We start from the raw sequence: 17894 nt of genomic DNA, 5'->3' as shown, positions 1-17894 counted from the left end.
CTAGAGTACATTTTAAATATCCTAAACTTACCTCAATAAAGTTTTTTTTTAACAAAAGAACAATTGCTTCTCTAACTAGAAGCTAAGGAGCATGAACATGACATTGACACGATACAGACATGCAAACACACAATTTTTTTTAAAATGTAGGGTATAATACATTGGGGACACGTGCAAAAAATTCAATTTTTTATGCTTACTATATGTCATATTTTTAAATATTTTAAATTTATTTTATGTCAAATATTTAATTTTATCAAATTCATTAACCTTAATATTATATTTAAGTCCTCAGCGTGTTCTCAACGTTTCAACAACGTGTCCAACAAGTGTATGGAGCATGTCTAGCATATGTCTGGGTCTGACGTGTATCAAATGTTGTGAAGTAATCTTGATTAGAGGCTGCATTCAATGCGTTGGTTGCCGCATTCAATGCGGTGATTGATAGCAGTATTCGCATTAAATGCATTCACACTAATAGCTGTATCTGCAATAAATATGTTCACACTGCTAGTTTATGTATATATATAGCTGTGTGTGGTTGTAGACACCCCATTTTTGACCGTCCTCAAGACTTGGACGTCATCATTTGAACACTTGAAGATCATCCATGTTCGTGTTCGTCTTGAGTTCTCGGAGGTCTCGGTCACGCGCTTTGCCTCAAGATCTCTCGACTTATTTGTTTTATGCTTGGTTGGACCAAGGACTTGCGGTCTTTGCACCTGAGGGCGGGAAATGGCTTGTTGGCTATCCCCACACCCCATCGACCTTGGCATGTTGCCACTGGCCCTGTTTTATTGCTTTTGGCCGGTCGACAATGTTTTTAGTCGACCGGCCCTTTGTGTTAGTCAATCGGCCTTTTCTTCTGGCCGAATCCTGTTCATCTGCATTATGCAGATATTTAGTGTCAGGTGGCACAGTCTCTATCCTCCATACATGTGTATGGAGGATTTGCACCTTTGTTTTAGCTTCTTAAGGAAGCTTGGACCTTTTAAATCCTTATTTTAGCTTCTTGAGGAAGCTTGAACCTTTTGACCCTTTTTAGCTTCTCCAAGAAGTTTGACCCTTTTTAGCTTCTCCAAGAAGCTTGAACCTTTTGACCCATTTTAGCTTCTCCAAGAAGCTTGACCCCTTTTTTGGCTTCTTAAAGAAGCTTGACCCTTTGCTCCAAGCTTCTAACTTGAACCTTTCTTAGCTTCTTGAGGAAGCTTGACCCCTTTGCTTTAGTTTCCTCAAGAAGCTTGACCCTTTTTGCTTTAGCTTCTAAGAGAAGCTTGGCCCTTTTACTCAAGCTTCTAAGAGAAGCTTGGACCTTTGTTTTTCTATAAGAGAAACTCTCTCCCTCATTAGCAAAGGTTCAGATTTTTTGACCAAGGCATACATACACTTATCTCCATACATCTCTCTATTTTGGTCCCAAAAGTGCTAGGTTCTTGGCCCCTTTGCACTACACCTCTTAGCCTAACCTCTCCATCATCTATCTAAGCACCTTGGAGCTTATTTTTAGAGGTTGAGAAGCCACTTTCTTGGTCCAGAAGCTGCTGTCTTTCTTGGCTACAAGGGTGACTCTCTTATCCTCCTTTTGGTCCTTATTTTGCTTCATATCTTAACTATATTTGCAAACATATTTGGGCTTTGCAATAAACTGAAAAAAGTCTTATTTTGAGCTTCTTAACAAGTTTGTTTAAGGTCATTTTCCGTTGGGGGTCATCTACCCCCTTACATGCTTGTTTTCATCTTGTTTTGAGCCATGCACTAAGGCCTTTGTATTGTGCTTTGTTTGGCCTTTTAGACACTGAAATCCAGTAGATTTTCAGTGGCTTGCATGCTATTTTGAGCATCAAAATCAAAGAGGAGTGACCCTCTCACCCCTTGTCTTATTTACTAGCTTTCTTGGCCTTACAAAGGAGCTCCTATTTGCATGTTTCCAAGTCATGTTTCAGGCCATTTTTGATGAGTTTTAGGACCTGCATGAGCTCTGTCCAGAGCTGTTTTTTCCATATTAGGTGTCCCTCTTGCATGTGTAGAGTAACCCTCTTCATGGCCTTTCAAAGGAGCCTTTACTTGCATGTTTCCTAGCCTCATTTCAGGCCCTTTTCAGTGAGTTTTAGGGCCTTCATAACCTCTATCCAGAGGTGGTTTTGTCATATTGAATGTCTATCTTGCATGTGTAGAACAACTCCTTGCATGGTCTATCAAAGTAGCACTTCATTCTAACATGTGTTGACTAAGTTTCAGTGGGTTTTTGGTCATATTTTGACATGCCATGATTCTATTTTTGACTGATTTGGTGACTCCTCATGCGCTTCATATGGTTGTAGTGTAAATCATGGTTCACTAGCTTGTATTGCATGACGTTTTGGCCTCCTTTCCTAGCATATTTTGGCCATGATCCAAACTAATTTTATTCATATTTTAGGCTGCCTTACCTCTATTTGAAGTGTTTTGGATCGTGCATGCATTGTTGTATATGGTCATAGTTCAATCACGCTTGCTAGCTTTGCATATCGGGTCCACTAGCATGCGCTGTTTGGGCCCTTGACATGTTTTGGCATCATTATGCATCATATTTTAGAGCTTATATGTATGCCATATTGTCATGTTTTCCACTCTTTAAATGAGTTCGAGAGTTGTGCATGAATGCCTCATTTTTGGGCCGTTGCATGAGCTTCATTTTCATGCATTTTGAGCCATCATTTTAGACCATTTTCCCACTGTTTAGGGTCTGCATAGGGACTGTTTCAGGGTGGTTTGGTCATTTGAGCATTGTTTTGCATACCTCTAGTGTAACGCACTTCACTAGTTTCGGTATTTGAGCCATCTAGCATGCATTGTGTGAGGTGTTTGCATGTTTCAGGACCATCTTGTATGTCATTTCAGAGCTGGAAAATATGTGATTGTATGCCATATTTCATCCTTGCCATGCTTTGGTAGAATTACATTTGGTGCCTTAAGTTTGGTCCCTTGCATTTGTACATGTGTGCATGCATTTTGTTGCCTCATTTTCATCCTATTGGCCACTGATTTTGGCATGCTTAAGAGCTACCCATGTTAGTGTAAGTCCATTTCACCATGTTGTTACATGCTTGTTTCATTTTGCATGTTGTTGCATGCTATACATGTCCACATGTTTAGGTTGTATGCCTATTGCATATTGCATGTTAACATGCTCATGTTACATTAGATTTGTTGCACGCTTGAGTTATTTGCATGCTCGCTTGCTTGCCTAGGTTGCATTGCATTGTGTGTGCATCTCTTGCCTCTTGATCAATCATGATAGAGGTTGGGGCCCTTTTTGTGTTTTGTGCATTTCATTCCATATTGAGTTGCACACTTGGCTTCTTTGGCCATCATGCATCGAAATGCATGATTGATGGTCCGAGGGTCGAAAACCATACTCCTTTGAGTCTTAAACATGATAAGGAGGGTGGTTGTGCAAACATTGCTTTGAAAATGCATTGCCATGCTCTGTTTGCCTTCTGCTGCAGCAAAACAGGATTCTGCAGGAAGAGATGGTCGGTCGGCCATCTTCAGTGCTGGCCGGCTATGCATTGTTGGCCGAGAGACTCACACATGGTCGATGACCAGTTTCCCATGGCCGATGGCCTTGCCTTTTGGCCGGTGACCTTCCACAGTGCTCAGAAGGTGGTTCAGAAACATCCTGGAGACTTATGTATTTTTCAGAAGTGCAGAGCAATGTAAACAGAGGCAGCATGAGTATGGCAATGGATTTTTGAGCAAAACCGAACATGCATGCATTCATCCCTCTTCCCGAGGCCTCTTTACTGCTTTCTTAGCTTAATTAATTCATTTAATTAGTTAAGTGTTGTGTAATAATTAATTAGCTTGTTAGTTAGTTAATTTGTATTATTCTTTCGGTCCCTCCGAGAGAGGGCAAATTGTGTAATAAACGTGCGTGTGTATGATGCATGTCTTCCAACCCCACGTTTTTCTCCCTTTTATTTAACCGCTCACGATGGTTAGTTTTAGGGCACATTTCAATTAGCATACTTATGATAGCATGTTAGCACACATTCATCCGTATTGCATGCACTGGGCTCGGCGCATCATGCTAACTGCATTGTATTTCAATTCCAATTTGAATACATGTATCAAGTTTCATTTCACATGATATCTTAGAATAGCTGAGCCTATTTCTAGTTGCATTTTTGCATGTGTTGCATTAACCATCTTAACATGAACTAGGATCATGTATTTGATTATTAACTAGTTTCTGTTTTGGCTTGGAGTACTAGGTAAGCATTTACGCTTTAGCATCCTTGCATGTGTGTGAGTGTTGCCATGACAGCATGCTTACCATGAGGCTATTTGCGTATGTGATGTAACTGCCTGAATGCTTGTGAGTGAAGGTTGGATTGCTTAAATTGGGACAATTCATTGAAATCCGTATTTTAGCCTATTTGCGAGTAGCAAAACTCAAACCATTTTTCCGAACAAACGGATATGCAATACTTTGTTCCAAATTAGGCGATCTAGTCTATACTTGTTTTGCTATGCGCATCACATAGTAATTCTAGCTAATTAACCGGAATAAGAATACATGTGTTTTCAAAAACAAGATATCATGTTTAGTAGTGGCCAATCTTTGATCGGGCGAGCGAGAGTGCTCAAAGCTGACCTTCCCCAATCGTACCCAAGTTCCCGAGCCAAGGAAACTTTGGTGATGAAGGACACATGGCCTTAGGCACGAGTCAGGATTTCCTAAATTTTCCCAAAAATAAAATATTGAAGTGGCGACTCTGTATCTGGCAAAGCAGTCCATGTTTGGCACTTCTTTCTAAAAATCTATTTTCAAAACGATTTGCCAGATTTGGACTCTTTGATGATTCATCGGTCTTGCATTGCACTCTGTGAGATTAGATACAGGACCGTGACATTGAGTCCTGAACTGTAGTGAGCCCTAATAAACAAAACGGGATTCCCTCCCAGGACGTTCGAGGACGTCTACAGTGGTGTATCAGATATAGATGAGAGTGTGGGAGAAAGAAGAGCAAGAGTGCTCTTTTGTTTTTCAGAATTTATTTTGAGTGAATTGAATTTCAGTTTGGTTCAGTTTTTAAACCTCTCATTGTGAATCACCAACAGTGGCTTGCACCCCACTCCCACCAACACTGGTATCAGAGCCGAAGGTAGCTTGAATTTACAGACATTCTGTAAAATTTTCAAGAACAGAGTGTGTTTTCAAAAATTGCGCAGAAATCAAAGTAGTCGAAATCCATTTTTGATCACATCAGCTTGAAGCTCCCGACGAGACGAGCAAAACCGTGAAAACCGCGTCGAAAACGCAAACCAGACGGCCCGCATGCGTCTCATGTCCCTCCTGACGCCGTTCTCACGCGCCCACGCGCCACACGCGTTGCTAGAGGAAGAAGACGCGTCATCCAACGCGCAAGCATGCGCCACACGCACGCACACCAGAGCTTGACGTCATCCACTGACGTCATCTGAGCTGCTGACCAGCTTTGACCAAGCTGAGCCACACCACAGTTGACCAGAGCTGCTGACTGAGCCGAGCCTCCGTTGACCTGAGCCGCTGACTAAGCCGAGCCTGAGTCATCCGTTAACCAAGCCGCGTTGACTGTGCCGTTGACCAACCCGCTGACATCAACACACGGAGGATTAATGTCACGACCCAAACCCACCGCTATGGGTTTAGCACCGTAACTGGCCAGTAATTCGAGATTACCGAAGGCTTGCTTAACAGTAATACAGAGTACAGGGGCATGGCGGAAGCCAAAACAGTAAATAGACAATGTCCAATGAGCTGTGACAATCTGCATGTAAAAAAAACTTTTCATATATATATATACAATCAATACCAAGACAGTATGTACAATGTATACAATCATTCAGGACAGGGACTTAATCCCTATAAAACAGTACAGTACAAAAACATTCAGTCTAAGCAGTAGTTACGTAACAGATACAAAAAGGGGAAAACTAAAACATCACCAAAGCCCTGGCTTGACAGGCTCGGAACCTCGCAGTGAGGCACAATGGTTGGCTTTGACAAAAGGGAGCCTAACCCACACTCCTAGCTCCGGTCTGGTGCCTGAACACCTACATATATATATGAGCAGTGAGCTAAAGCCCAGCGAATAATATAATGCGTAAAGAGGTTAAGAATGAATGTCCTTTCAGTATTGAAAACAGTCAATTGATTCAGTATAACAGTCATTTAGTCATAATAGTCATATGTGGTACATCCATTAGCAGAACAGTACAGTAAACAGTAGGTCTTGAAAGACCAAATAGTCAAAGATGGCCATCAGTAATGGTTCCAAACTTGGGAACTGACAGAGATCTCTGTAACAGTAGCAGTAACAGTAACAGTAACGGTAGTTGCTAAAGATGCCACAGTACAGTTTAGAATAGAGGACAAACATTCATTCAGTTAATAGTAAACAGTTCAGAAAACAATTCAATTGATCATTCAGAAAATATTCATTTTCGAACATATCTTTACAACATTGTTACTCACAGAGTTCTGGGTTACAGATAAGCTAGAGCGCGTCTCCGAAAGCCAATCCTACACAGTTGCAGAATGAACACACACTAAGCTACACAGTTGAGAAAATAATAACTTAATCCTTATCTTGGCTCGGTGTGGTTCTGCATCAATATCCTCATTAAGATGCCTTAAACTAGGCCTAAGAATGCCTAGAATGAAATAAGGATGCAAAGATGCACTTGGAAAACATTTTCAGAGTTTTCAGAAAACAAGGGTCTCGCTCGAGCGTGGGATTCCCCGCTTGAGCGGACATGCAAACAAAAGACTCCGCTTGAGCGTAAACTTTCCCGCTTGAGCGTACTGAAAAAGTACTGGATGTGTAAAAATCACGCTCGATTGGGCGCTCGATACCCGCTCGAGTGTGTGAAACAAGTCTTCGCTCGAGCGTTCAATACCTCGCTCGAGCGGACTGTAAAACAGTGTAAAGTGCTAGATGCACGAATTTCACGCTCTAGTGCCAGACACTTCGCTCGAGCGTGAGTCTATAGACGTCCCCGAGTGCCCCGGGAGGATGGGTCCCATTCTGTTCATTTTGGGCTCACTACAGTTTGGACTCAAATTGTCACAATTCTCAATCTGAACCAAAGAGTCCAAATCCGGCAAATCGTTTTGAGAAAACAGATTTTTTTGAAAAAAGTGCCAAACATGGACTGCTTTGCCAGATACAGAGTTGCCACCTAAATATTTTATTTTGAGGAATTTAGGAAACCCTGACTCGTGCCTAAGGCCACGTGTCCGTCATCACCAAAGTTGCCTCGCCTCGGGAACTTGGGTACGATTGGGGAAGGTCACTTCGTGAGCACCCCCGCTCGCCCGATCAAAGATCGGCCTCTACTAACCATGATATCTATTTTTGAAAACATTATGTGTTCTTATTCCGGTTATTAGCCTAGATTTACTATGTGATGCGCACAGCATACAAGTATAGACTGGGTCGCCTGAATTGGAACAAAACATTTCATGTTTGTTTATTTGAAAATGGTTTGATGGTGCTACCCGCAAGTAGGCTAAGACGTGGATTTGCCACCCTAGGGTGGGCTTAAGAAAACATGATTTTGCCACTATCTAGTGGGCTTTAAAACTCACAATTAATGAATTGTTCCAATTCAAATAACCCAACCTTCACCCACAGGCATTCAGGCAGTTATATCACATAAGCAGTTAGCCTCATGGCAAGCATGCTATCATGGCAGTCACTCACACGCATGCAAGGATGCTAAAGCATGAGTACTTACCGAGTACTCCAAGCCAAAACAGAAGCTAATTAGAAATCCATGCATCAGTCCTAACTATGCTGAAAATGCCTAGTGCAACACATGCAAAAATGCAACTTAAGATAGGCTCGGCTATTCTAAAATGACATGTGAAATGCTACAGCTAACAAGTATTCAACTCGAAATTGAAATACAAATGCAGTTAGTATGATGAGCCGAGCCCGGTGCATGCAAAATAGATGAATGAATGCAATCATGCTATCATACTGTATGCTAATTGAAATATGCCCTAATCTAACCATCATAAGCTAGTAAATAAAAGGGAGAAAGATGTGGGGTTGGAAGACATACATCACACGCACGCACACTTATTACAATTGTGCCCTTGCTCGGAGGGTCCGAATAAATAATATGCAGTCTCGAATAAATAGTACAGTCTGAATAAGTACAAAATCCTAATTAATTAGCAAATTAATCTTGGAAAGCAGTAAATTGCACGCAAATCCGTGGACCGCCTCAGCTCTGTTCTGAATGATGGATGATGCATGCTCGAGTTGCCTTGCACAGAAATCCATTGCGATGCCCCGGTTCGCCTCTGTTTACAATTAAGCTCAGAATATTGCGCGAAGCTCCAAAAGACTGCCAGTTTCTAATTTGCTGCAACAGAGAGCAAGAAAGGGGCATGGCAATGTATTTTCACATATGTGTGCTTGACTACTCTTCAGGGAGTGTAGTCCTCGATCCTCGTGCCACTAATCACGCATCTTGATGTATGATGGCCGAGGAGTCGATTTGCATGACTCAATATGAAATGAATGCGCATATGGACACAACAAGGCCTAAACTCCATCATGGGTAATCCGGAGTGTCGACGACAGGGAATTGAGACACGTTCCGTCACTCGTAGTACGAAACATCCCTCGTTTCCCGTGCTTGGGCTAACTTCTATCCCAAGCACTATGCAATATGCATGACATGCATGAATGCGATCCTAACATGCATCCTAGCATACACAATGCTATGAAATGGCATACACAATGTGCGATGTAACGAGGCATACACAATGCTCTAACATACAACCTAGCATACACAATGTTGCGAAATGAAATGGCATACACAATGCACGATGGACTTACACCAACATGAGTGGACCTCAGCCACACTCACATCAGTAGCCATTAGGTGAAAATGGGACTATCAAAATGCGTGCACACATGCACGCAAACCGAGGACTGATCGTAGGCATAACATGCGACTCTAACAAGGCATGGCAAGGGATGCAAGATGGCATACAAACTCACAAATTTCAGCACTGAAATATGATGCTAAACAGCCCTGAAACATGGAAAAATGGCACCCGATGCATGAGATGAACCCCGAAACTCGAAACTAGGCACATGGAATGACTTATAGCTATACAAAGCATGCATTATTTGATCATGAAGTCTAAAGACAGAGCCAAGGCAGTCCCAAAACATGAACATTTCCAGTTCAAAGCATGGCCAAAAGATGCTAGCAAGATGGACTAAAATAGCATGCAACTTTGACTAGCAAACATGAGTTATATGGCAAGTATAGGATGCGCATGGAATCTTACCAAACTAGCAAAAATCAGTGAATAAAACATGTGAAAATATTCCCAAATAACCATGGAGATGTGACCAATACATGCAAAAATGATGAGCTCCTTTAGAGGGCCATGCAATGGATTATTAAGCACATACAAGGTGGACACTTAGCATGGCATAAGCAACTATGAGAGTCAAATATGATAGTTTTAGAACTCACCAAATTAACCCTGGAAAGTGACTTCAAAGCATGCAAGATAGGGTCTCTTTGGGAGGCCAAAAATGACCATCAAACAAGTCAAGGTGAGAGGGGGTCACCCCCCTCTGATTTGGAGGCTCAAAACAGTGTGCTAGCCACTGAAAATCCACTGGATTGCAATGGCTAGAAGGCCAAACCAAGCATGCAACAAGAGCTTAGGTGTAAGGCTCAAAATAAGGGACAATCAAGCATACAAGGAAGCATATGACCTCAAACAAGAAAATTCCCTCAATAAAACATGAAGATGATGTCAAAAGGAGACTCTTTTCAGTTTATAACAAATCTCAAAAGTGAACACAAATAGGGCTAATCTATTATGCAAAAATGGCCCTAAAAGAGAGATTAGAGACAAGGGACAGCAGCTGGCCCCAAACAGAGGAGAGCCCTTCAACAAAGTTGAAGAGGGGCTCAAAAAAAGTCACTTTACAGCTTATATCAAGTCTCGAAAATAAACACAAGTGAGGCTAAAACAACATGCACGAAAAAGGCCTAAGAGAGGGATAAAGAGACAAGTGGTAGCAGCTGGCCTCAAACAGAGGAGAGACCTTCAACAAAGTTGAAGAGGGGCTCAAAACAAGACATTTTACAGTTTATGATAAAATCCAAAACAGCTCACAAATAAGACTAAAATACCATGCAAAAATAGGCCTAAAAGAGAGATTAAACACAAAGGGTAAGGAGAAGACCTCAAACAGCAAAAAGTCCTTGATCAAACATGAATAGGAGCTCAAAATATGACTATTTACAGTTTAGGTCGGAGCTCAAAAATGTAAGCAAGTATGGCTTATAAATGAAGCAAAAAAATACAAGTTTAAGGGAAATGTGTGTTTACCCTTGAAGAGCAGTGAACCAGCAGCTTTTGGACCAAATTTCTGAGCTTCCAACCTCTGAAAATGGCCTCCAAGTTGCTGGAATAGAGTGTGGAGGTGTGGTGCTATGGGTTGTAGTGCAAATGGTGCAAGACTCTTAGGGTTTGGAGGGTTGAAGGAGAGAGAGATGGAGGATTGTATGTAATGGCTCTAAACAATTTTTGTAACCTCCCAAAATGGTGGTAGAGTGCTGGTTCTAAAGAGGAAGAGAAGCCAAGGAAAGGGGGGAAAAAACAAATTTAAATTTCCCCCCCAAAAGGCAGCCCCTCGGATACAAGATCTGGGGGGAAACAGTTGGCACAACTGGAATACACTTGGAGAGAGGATCATGGCCGACCAGCTTCAAAAGGTTCAGGGGGCCGGCCGGGCACCCCCCCTGGCCGGCCGACCAGGGGTCAAAAGGGTCAATCAAAATTGCTGGCCGGCCACCCCAAAAAGGTGGCCTCCCATGTGTGCACAACACAAATATGTGGTCAAAACCCAGAAAATGTGAACTAGGAAAGAGAAAAAAAACACTTTTTAGAGGGGTTCAAAAGGGTCAGGGACAATTACTGGCCGGCCTACCAATATTGGTGGCCTCCCAGGTGTGTACAACACAAATATGGGGTTTAGGGCTAAAGAAAGTGGCCCGGGAGTGGTCAACATTAGCTTTCTAGTGAGGAAAACGCGCGACAGAGAGCGATGAAGAAATTAAACTAGCTTTTCAGAAAAAATGTTGGCCTCCCACCCTCCTACAAGCTTTCTATCAATGAAAATAAGGTCTCCACCAAAAATGAACCAAAACGGATGCAAAACGGAGATTCGGGGACCGAAACGCGCTGCCCGGGGCCCCGAAAATGGGCTGTTAAGCACTGGAGGTGGCATTCGACCACGAAGTTGGTCTCTCGGGCCACAATGTTCCTCAAAAGGGAGGAAATAAGGTGTATGCCGAAAACCGGAGCAAACGGAGGTGGTTAAGCAGTTCTGAACCGAGGCACACGGCCGACGGCTCCGAAAACCGAGAACTGGGCTCCAAACGGGAAAAATGGCCTACGGCCACTGAGAGATGATCTACAAGACCTCTCCCTCCCTTTGGGAAGAGAAAACAAAGAAAACAAGACCTGATTCGCAAACCGAGGCAAAGCACAAAAGAGCCCCGAAGTCTGAAGGCAAGGCTCGCAGCCGAGACTCCGCAACCTCAGAACGAACACAATATACAACATCACCAAGCACTCAATCGGTGATGTCTGAGTCTTAAGGTCGGTCAAAAATGTGGTGTCTACAGAGTCCAAAATCTGGAATTTCCATATTTGAACCTCAAGCTCAAAAACAAGTTTTAATATACTAAATTCGATCCTTTTGGGCTAATTTTCTGGAAAACACTTCAAAACTCGTAATATAACATGTTTCAAAGGTCAATTTGAGAAATCAAAACCCAAAGGTAGTTCAATTAAACTCAATTTCAAACCAATTTTCATGAACAAGACTAATATGGAACATGCAGGAATTTAAACACTTCAAAGCTTCAAATGCTAGCTCAACTGAGCCAATTCTTTTCAAAACAAGATAAATTCATGGCCCTTAGCAAAAATATGAACATGCATATGACCATTTTCCATGAAAACAATTTTAAACTCCTCAATATAGGCATGCATGCATGAAATGAGCTTCAATTCAACATATAGAATCAATTCTAGACTTCAACTTACTAAATTTTCATGATTCATGAAGATACAACTTAAATACATAAACCAAGGGATAGAATCTTTACCTTAGGTCTCCAATCACAAGTCTAGAGGCTCAATTTGGCAAATTCTCTAACAATTCTTCCAATTTCCAAGCAAACCATCAAGTTGAACTCAATTCTCTCACTCTCTCTCACTCTTGGTCGGCTAGCTCTCAAGGAAAAAGGCTGATGAAATGTTTGGTATGAATGTAATGAAGCTCAATATGTTTTGTATAAGGTGGGCCACTAGGTGGCAAAGTGGTAATTAAGCCAACTATTGCAATTTATCTTTATTTAATCCAATTAAATCATACCAAAACAAATTTTAGATAAATACAACATAAAATCACATAAATTATGATTAACACATATCACTAATCAATTTCAGATTCGGCCGCCGATAAGGCCTTCAATTTGCAGTTTAAAGCATAAAACATGAACAGATAGCTTAACAGTCAACAGATAGATATGCATTTAAACTAGCACATTCAATCAATCAGTTCAGTTTTCAGTCAGCTCAATTACTTATCATGATCAGTCTCAGTTTAGCAGTAATTAGTAGCTTAATTAGTAATCAGTGGTGAGGGTTATTACAATTAATCCAGTGTGACGCGGCTAAGGTGCAGCCACAGATCTGAACCGTTCAACTTGTTTTGGCTTGATCTGAGCCATTCGGAGTCTGTTTCTAGTGATCCAATAGTGCTTTCCAACTATTTGGAGTATTTCGAACACATCTGTACGGTCAGAATTTGCAAATTCCATCCTAAAAATTTACAGGTTTTTAAAGACAACCAATGGCCAACACAAACAACTTATTTCAGCTCCAGTTTCCAAAACTCAGCAAGGAGAACTATGAAAATTGGAGTATTGAAATGCAAGTCCTACTAGCCTCACAAGATTTGTGGGAGTTAGTGGATCAAGGATATGACGAGCTAGCTACTCTCGCAAATGAAAGAAATTTAAATGATGCTCAGAAGACAACGTTAAAAGATTTAAGGAAGAGAGATAAAAAGGCCTTGTATCTACTCTATCAAGGCATTGATAAGTCAAGTTTTGAGAAGATTTTAGCAACAACAACCTCTAAAGAGGCATGGAGTATTCTTCGCAACTCACACTGTGGAATTGAGAAGACAATCAGAGTTCGACTCCAGGTGTTACGTGGCGAATTCGAGATGCTACACATAAATGAGAATGAGTCAATTTCTGAGTACTTTAACAGAACATTGACCATTGTTAATCAGATGAGAAGATATAGAGAGAAGATGGAATCTTTTCAAGTGATAGAGAAGATTCTCTGATCACTCAGTCCCAAGTTCAAGCATGTGGTTGTAACAATAGAAGAGTCCAAGGATCTCAGTGCCATGACCACCGATGAGCTGATAGGCACACTTGAGATTCATGAACAAAGGATCAAAAAGAAGACTCCCTCAAGTTCTCTAGAGCAAGCTCTTCAATCAAAGCTATCTTTCAGAGATGACAGAAATGAGCAAAAGGGGACATCACAAAGAAGCCAAAAAAAAGGTCATGGTTACAATAACCGAAGTTTTGGTTTTCGAGGAAGAGGTAGAAGAGGTCCAGCCAGACGAGGAAGAAGTCAGCCATACTTTGCTCTAAGAGGAAGAGCAAGAGGTAGAGGAGGTGGTTACAACAACCAACTAGGATTTGACAAAAGTAATGTTCAGTGCTACCAGTGCCACAAGTTCGGGCATTACAGCAATGAATGCCAAAGTAGAGCAACAACAGAAGCCGGAGAGCAAGCAAATTTTGTCGAAGAGGAAACAAACAAGGTTGGACCTACAGTCCTGTTTGTCCACTATGGAGATACTGAAAACCAAAACAATGTTTGGTATCTAGATTCGGGAGCCAGTAATCACATGTGTGGTAAAAGAGAGTTGTTCGTTGAGCTTGACGAGATTGTACAAGCACAAGTCTCATTTGGTGATTCTTCAAAGACTCCAGTGAAAGGAAGAGGTAATATTCTGATCAAGCTCAAGAATGGAGATCATGATTACATCTCCAATGTTTATTATGTTCCTGCCATGAAGAACAACATTTTAAGTATGAGACAACTCCTAGAGAAAGGATACGACATTAGCATGAAAGATTGTCATCTTACCATCAAAGACAATCATGGTAATTTGATCGCTTGGGTGAGAATGTCCAAAAATCGGATGTTTGCATTGAACGTCCAACATGATGTTGCAAAGTGTTTAAGTGCCATCATCAAAGACAAAGGTTGGCTATGGCATTTGAGGTTTGGACATCTCAACTTTAGAAGCTTGAAGTTGTTGTCAAGAAAGAATATGGTGAAAGGGCTCTCTCATATTGCTCATACTAATGAAGTCTGTGAAAGTTGTATTCATGGCAACCATCACAGAACTAGATTTGCCAAAGAAGTGAAGTGGAGAGCAACAAAGCCGCTGGAGCTAGTGCACACTGATGTGCGTGGTCCATTGAAGCGAATGTCAAATGGACAGAATAGATATTTTCTCACATTCATTGATGATTATAGCTGGAAGACATGGGTGTATTTTCTTAAAAGAAAGTCGGAGGTGTTCAGTATCTTCAAAGAATTCAAAGCTTTTGTAGAGAGGCAAAGCGACTACTACATCAAGACATTGTGATCAGATCAAGGTGGAGAATATACATCAGATGCTTTCGAGAATTATTGCAAAGAGCATGGAATCAAGCATCAAACAACACCATCCTATACGCCAAAGCTGAATGGTGTTGCTGAAAGGAAGAATCGCACAATCTTAGATATGGCAAGGAGCATGTTGAAAGGAAAGGGACTGCCCAAGCAATCTTGGGCTGATGCCGTATCATGTGTTGTGTATTTGTTGAACAGATGTCCAACCAGGAGCCTTCATTCTATGACTCCAAAAGAAGCTTGGAGTTCACATAAGCCAAGTGTCAACCATCTCAGAATATTTGGGTGTGTTGCATACACCAAGATTCCAGAAGAACCAAGCTCGATGATAAGGGAGAAAAATGTATCCTTGTCGGATATGGAGATAGAACAATGGGATACAAGTTGTATAATTCCATTACCAAAAAGGTGATCATGAGTAGAGATGTGATATTTGAAGAAGAAGAAGCTTGTAACTGGAATCAAGATGAAGTTGTTAAAGATACAAAACTCATTCTTAAAGAAGAAACATCAAAAGCTCCGGTTGAAATTATAAGAGAAGTTCAAGATGAGCCACAAACTCCTCCACATAGAACACCTGCACCTAAATCGCCAGTTTCTCACAGAAGCGCTGCATCATTATCAGTATCATCAGATGATAGTTTTTTCAAACAATCAAGACCAATGAGAAATTTGCAGGAGATATATGAAGCTACAAAAGAAGCATATCTGAATTTGTTCTGCCTACTCGCAGATAGTGATCCACTTACCTTCTCAGAAGCCATTCAAGAAGATAAATGGAAGAAAGCAATGGATAAAAAAATTCATGCCATTGAGAAAAATGACACATGGAAGCTTACCAGTCTACTGGAGGGGCACAAACCCATTGAAGTGAAATGGGTATACAAGACAAAGAGGAATGCACAAGGCGAAGTGCAGCGCTACAAGGCCAGGTTAGTAGCAAAAGGTTACAAGCAGAGAGCTAAAATTGACTATGGAGAGGTGTTTGCTCCAGCTGCCCGATTAGAAACTATCAGGCTAATGATTTCTTTGGCTGCCCAGCATAAGTGGTAGATTTATCAACTCGATGTGAAATCTACATTTCTTAATGGTTTCCTTAAAGAAGAAAACTATATTGAACAACCTTCGGGGTATGTTCAGAATGGGCATTAAGACAACGTATACAAATTGAAGAAAGCACTTTATGGATTGAAGCAAGCTCCATGTGCATGGAATACTAGAATTGATCAGTATTTTCATAACAATGGCTTTGAAAAATGTCCATATGAGCACGCACTATATTTAAAGAAGGAAGCTGATGGAAGCATGTTGCTTGCTTGTCTTTATGTTGATGATCTAATCTTCACCGGAAACAATCCAGCCATGTTCAAAGACTTTAAAAGAAGCATGGTCCAAGAATTTGAAATGACAGATATTGGATTGATGGCTCATTTTCTCGGCATTGAAGTGGCACAAAGAAAAGATGAAATTTTTATTTCCCAAAGTGGCTATGCCAAGGAAATTCTCAAGAGATATGGAATGGAGAATTGCAATCCAGTGAACACTCCTGCAGACAGTGGAGTGGAGCTCAGAAAAGGTACGAAGGCAGGTGATGTGGATCCAACTTATTTCAAGAGCCTAGTTGGAAGTCTTCGCTATCTTACTTGCACTAGGCCAGACATACTCTATGGAGTAGGACTAATAAGCAGATATATGGAAACACCGGATCAGTCACACATTTATGTAGCAAAGAGGATTCTTCGCTACATCAAAGGTACAGTTGATGATGGTTTATTCTATAAACTAACTGATAATTTCAATCTTGTTGGCTACTCAGATAGTGACTGGGAACGTGACTTGGATGAACGGAAAAGTACTACGGGATTTACTTTCTTTATGGGAGATACAGCCTTCACATGGTCGTCCAAGAAGCAAGCCATTGTGACATTATCAACTTGCGAAGCTGAGAATGTTGCAGCCAACTCAGCTGTGTGCCATGCAATATGGTTACGGAACATACTGAAGCATTTGGGATTTCCACAAGAAACACCCACTGAGATCTATGTTGATAATTGCTCAGCAATTGCATTGGCAAAGAACCCAATATATCATGAAAGAAGTAAGCATATTGACACCCGCTATCATTTCATCCGAGAGCATGTGAAAAATAAAGAGGTGGAATTATTTCCTTGCAAATCTCAAGATCAACTTGCAGATATTTTCATGAAGCCATTGAAAAATGATATGTTCAACAGAATGAAGATAATGCTCGGGATGAAGCAGCATGGAGAATCAAGATTAAGGGGGGATGTTATGAAGTAATCTTGATTAGAGGTTGCATTCAATGCGTTGGTTGCTGCATTCAATGCAGTGGTTGATAGCCGTGTACGCATTAAATGCATTCACACTGATAGTTGTATCTACAATAAATATGTTCACACTGCTAGTTTATCTATATATATAGTTGTGTATGGTGTATCAGATATAGATGAGAGTGTGGGAGAAAGAACAGGAAGAGTGCCCTGTTTGTTTTTCAGAATTTATTTTGAGTGAATTGAATTTCAGTTTGGTTCAGTTTTTAAACCTCTCATTGTGAATCACCAACAGTGGTTTGCACCCCACTCCCACCCACCTATACGTGACCTCCAAATAGTAGTTCGTACTTCATAGGTGGAAATGATTAATATGATCAAGATGCCACTTTACTCAAAATAGATTATACTGGACAAAATGATAATACTTGTGTAAAGGACTCACTTAACATATAAGGTATGAATTTGAAGGCTGTGACAAACAAAAGTCAATTAAAGTACTATAGACACACACACACACAAACAAAAAAACTTCAATTATGGGATTTTCTTAACATTGTTATGGGAATTTAGTATTAAATTCTTTGGATAATTTCTAAGCCATTCAATTCCTACCTCAGTAGAAGATAATCAAAAATTCATACCTAAAATAATTTCATAATACATTCAATTAGATCCAAAACGAATGAAATTTAATAATCTAAAATAATTCACCAAGTGAGTTTAGAGAATGAAATAATTTTTAATTGACTCAAGGTGGTCCCTAGTATTTGCATAATAAATATGAACCAAAAAAATTAAGTATG

General features: G+C 40.8%; 1 protein-coding gene across 1 annotated transcript; it reads left to right on the top strand.

Annotated features, from left to right (window-relative positions):
• Positions 1-12941: 12941 nt before the first annotated feature.
• Positions 12942-13445, top strand: LOC114263291 (uncharacterized). Its single transcript, XM_028203788.2, has one exon. The coding sequence runs from the start codon at positions 12942-12944 to the stop codon at positions 13443-13445; it is 504 nt and encodes a 167-aa protein (XP_028059589.2).
• The last annotated feature ends 4449 nt before the right edge of the window (positions 13446-17894 follow it).

This window comes from Camellia sinensis, chromosome 15 (assembly GCF_055761805.1).
Source record: "Camellia sinensis isolate YWXY chromosome 15, ASM5576180v1, whole genome shotgun sequence".
Taxonomy (NCBI): domain Eukaryota; kingdom Viridiplantae; phylum Streptophyta; class Magnoliopsida; order Ericales; family Theaceae; genus Camellia; species Camellia sinensis.
The sequence above is the reverse complement of the archived record's forward strand: the minus strand, read 5'-3'. Positions and strand labels throughout refer to the sequence as shown.

Bases quoted from the DNA above. Each gene is read 5' to 3' on its own strand.
- LOC114263291 (XM_028203788.2), top strand. From the start codon at position 12,942: ATGGCCAACACAAACAACTTATTTCAGCTCCAGTTTCCAAAACTCAGC.